The sequence below is a fragment of the Vicia villosa genome, linkage group LG5 (genome assembly GCF_029867415.1).
Source record: "Vicia villosa cultivar HV-30 ecotype Madison, WI linkage group LG5, Vvil1.0, whole genome shotgun sequence".
Lineage (NCBI taxonomy): Eukaryota > Viridiplantae > Streptophyta > Magnoliopsida > Fabales > Fabaceae > Vicia > Vicia villosa.
The window spans coordinates 76,359,566-76,362,815 of record NC_081184.1 but is presented as its reverse complement, the minus strand read 5'-3'; the positions used below and the strand labels follow the sequence as shown (position 1 = coordinate 76,362,815).

General features: G+C 40.6%; 1 protein-coding gene across 1 annotated transcript; it reads left to right on the top strand.

Annotated features, from left to right (window-relative positions):
* The first annotated feature begins 1,321 nt into the window (after window positions 1-1,321).
* Window positions 1,322-2,902, top strand: LOC131604859 (uncharacterized). Its single transcript, XM_058877274.1, has 2 exons — window positions 1,322-2,477; window positions 2,634-2,902. Exons 1-2 carry the CDS (start codon window positions 1,322-1,324, stop codon window positions 2,900-2,902), a joined length of 1,425 nt encoding a protein of 474 aa, XP_058733257.1.
* Window positions 2,903-3,250: the final 348 nt, after the last annotated feature.

The window sequence follows — 3,250 nt, the reverse complement described above, 5'->3', positions numbered from 1 at the left end:
TTGATTTTAAGGATTCGTGCACGTTCAGCATAATTTATTGGTATATTTGTGTTTAAAATGATGTTTGCAAGCTCTCTATTAGTTTTAATTTGATTTTTAAGGCAGGTATGAAGATCCACCATGGCCAGAGTTAGTAAGCTTCAATTTGGGGTTTTTCAATACAGGATTAATTGGGACAAACGAGCGATGTCGTGGTATTCAGGAGGCGATTTTGAATCGTTGTGTACCTTCACTGCTAATTTATATTGTGTATCGATTTTGATATTTGTAGGTCCTATGGCTACGCCCAGAATCCGTAGGTATAACTTATTGCTACGAACAAAAACCGTTGCCATAAGTCTGTGTGCATTCAACAGGGAGAAGAGGCTGGGCGCGAAGCTTCCTTTCATTCAAATTTTTCTTAACTTATTTTCATTATATTATATGTGGCACATGTATATATCTGAAAATTCTAGTAACACACGCTCGATGTCAAACTGGATGTTATGACATCCACAATTATGCAGCACAGACAGTAATAACAAAACAGCATAAAATAGTAAATAACACACAGAATTGTTTACCCAGTTCGGTTCAAACAACCTACTCTGGGGGCTACCAAGCCAGGGATGAAGTCCACTATCAGTAGTATCAATTCAGAGCTAAACTCTCCCGTTTACAACTTCTCACTTAATCACTTCCCAATGACGCTTCTACCTAGGTTCTACCTAGATATGGAATATCTCCATTCTACTCCCCCTCAGTCACAGCAGTGATTACACATAAACAATAAACAATTACAGATAGAAGACACTCTTCAAAAACACACCTTGATCTGCTTAAAAGCTTCAATCAAGAGACACACACTCGTGCTTAAAAGCTTAGAGTGACATAACAAAAACACAAACTAATTCCAACACAATCATCAAAGACAATAGCGTGGATCACACGAGACAGTTACAAAACAACCGTTCTTCACAATATAAAATCTTCTGTCTGCATTCCAAATTAGGATTGCAGTCCTTTTTATATGCAGTCTTGGGCCTTGGGCTTTTTAAGAAACACATTAGGGTTAACAAAATTAACCTAATTCACACGCCAACTGTCTGTTACACAATATGCTGTCAGTAGGATCTTCTGGACGAAATTTGCAGCACTCAATAAAAAGTTTCCTAAACAGATAAAAGTGATAAATCAGGAAAAGAAAGAAAAGAATTGAAGAAAAGAAAAGAAATAATGAAAAGGCTTTAGGATTCTCCCAATGAAATGCATTCCGCCATATCATTTAACATGCATGTTCATTTATTTTCAGGAACTTTTTGGCTTTGTCTCCGACCAACACATGGCTCCACCATTGAAGACTGGTAGTCGCAACATCTCCTATACATTCCCGAATCCGAATCTGGATTCTCTTGGGTGTTTAGCGAAGAAGATCACGCCAGATGAGTCGACCAAGTTCCGAGAGAAATATGGGTATATTCTGAGCCTTCTCAAAATGCCATTCACCAAGTATGAGCAAGAGGGAGTTCATACCCTGCTTCAGTTCTACAATCCTTCTCTGCGCTGTTTCACGTTCCCTGACTATCTCTTGGTTCCCACATTGGAGGAATATTCTCTTTTCCTCGGTGTTCCGGTCAAAAAGGAAGAAGTCCCGTACTATGGCACCATGGAGGCCCCTACGTCCATTGAAATTTCTAAGGCTCTTTATTTGAGCAAGTCGGTCGTGGAAGCAAATCTCACTAAGAAAGGAGAATGCTTTGGTTTTCGTATGGAGTTTCTGGTTAAAAGGGGTTGCGATGCTGCTGAAGCAAAAGAATGGGACACATTTAGGGCTATCCTGGCTCTAAGTATCTATGGTATCATGATGTTCTCAAACGTGCCCGACTTTGTTGATATGAATGCCATTCACGTATTCATTCTGCAGAATCCGGTTCCTACACTTTTGGGGGACGTTTATCACTCCATCCATCACAAGAATAGTCAAAAGGGAGGTTTGGTTAGATTCTGTGCCCCGTTGTTATATCGTTGGTTCAGGTCGCATTTGCCTGAGCGTGGTGCTTTCATTGATAATAGACACACATCTAAGTGGGCTGAGAGGATTATGGGGCTGAGGGCTAAAGATATTGTCTGGTACAATAGCGCTTTAGATGACATGGAAGTTATTATGAGTTGCGGAAAGTTCAAAAACGTACCTCTCATGGGTCTTAGGGGCGGAATCAACTATAACCCCGTCCTAGCTAGAAGAACATTTGGATATGCTTTTATCAGTCCACCTGAGCAAACAGAGATAGCTGAGAACATCTTCTATCATGTGGCCACCAACATTGGACAGATGGCAGAAGCTGTGCAAGCCTGGAAAAGTATTTGTTGGAGAGATAAGAAGCATTTTGGTCAGAGAGACTGTGCAACTTATAAAGACTATACTGAGTGGGTCAAGACTGTGGCTAATACCCAAGGGATGCCTTTCCCTCCTAAGGATCCCTTATATCTCCCTGCTGGTGAACAACCCAACATTGTCTCCATGCCTCGTTATAATCGAACTGTTGAGCAGAATCGGAAATTGACTGAACAAATGGAAACAATGCAAGTTAAGATGAATACTGCTAGGCAAGAGAAGCTTTCTGCTCTTCATAAGTTGAAAATGAGAGAAATAGAGCTTGAAGAATTGTATGCTAGAGGAAGTACTCAGAAAAGGCCAAGAGTGACTATAGACCCTAAATCTACTGAATCTCAAGAGAAGAAGCGGAAAGAACATTACGAGGCTCAGTTGGCATATTTGACTGAAAGACTCCAGATTCAGACTAAAGAAGCCAATTCAAAAAGGGCTCGTCGAAAGAAAGTAGACAAACTCTTGTTGGAACGCCAAGGAACCTTAGAAAAGTGCTATGAAGAAATCCGAAAGCTGAAGGGTCAAGTAGAATAAAAAGGCCAAGGTAACACCCAAGCTCAAGAGGAAGCCAGATGTTGGGAGTTGAAGAACCGCTACATGGAAACCATGCATTTCAGAAAGGACCTACTGATTCAAGAAATCATTAAGAGGCCAACCCGTGGTGAGACCAAAAAGCTTTTTGAAGAAATGAAGACCTGGAGCTATAAGAACATTGGAGACAGCCCCCTTCGTCATTTGGACATGGGAGATCCTGCTTAGTGTTGACTTTGTTGTAGAATCACCACCAGACTTGTTGGATGGGATTCTTATTTCTATTTCTGTATTTGTTGGCTCATGGGAGCAGAATATTTTGTACTTCAAGAACTTGGTTGCAGAATTAAT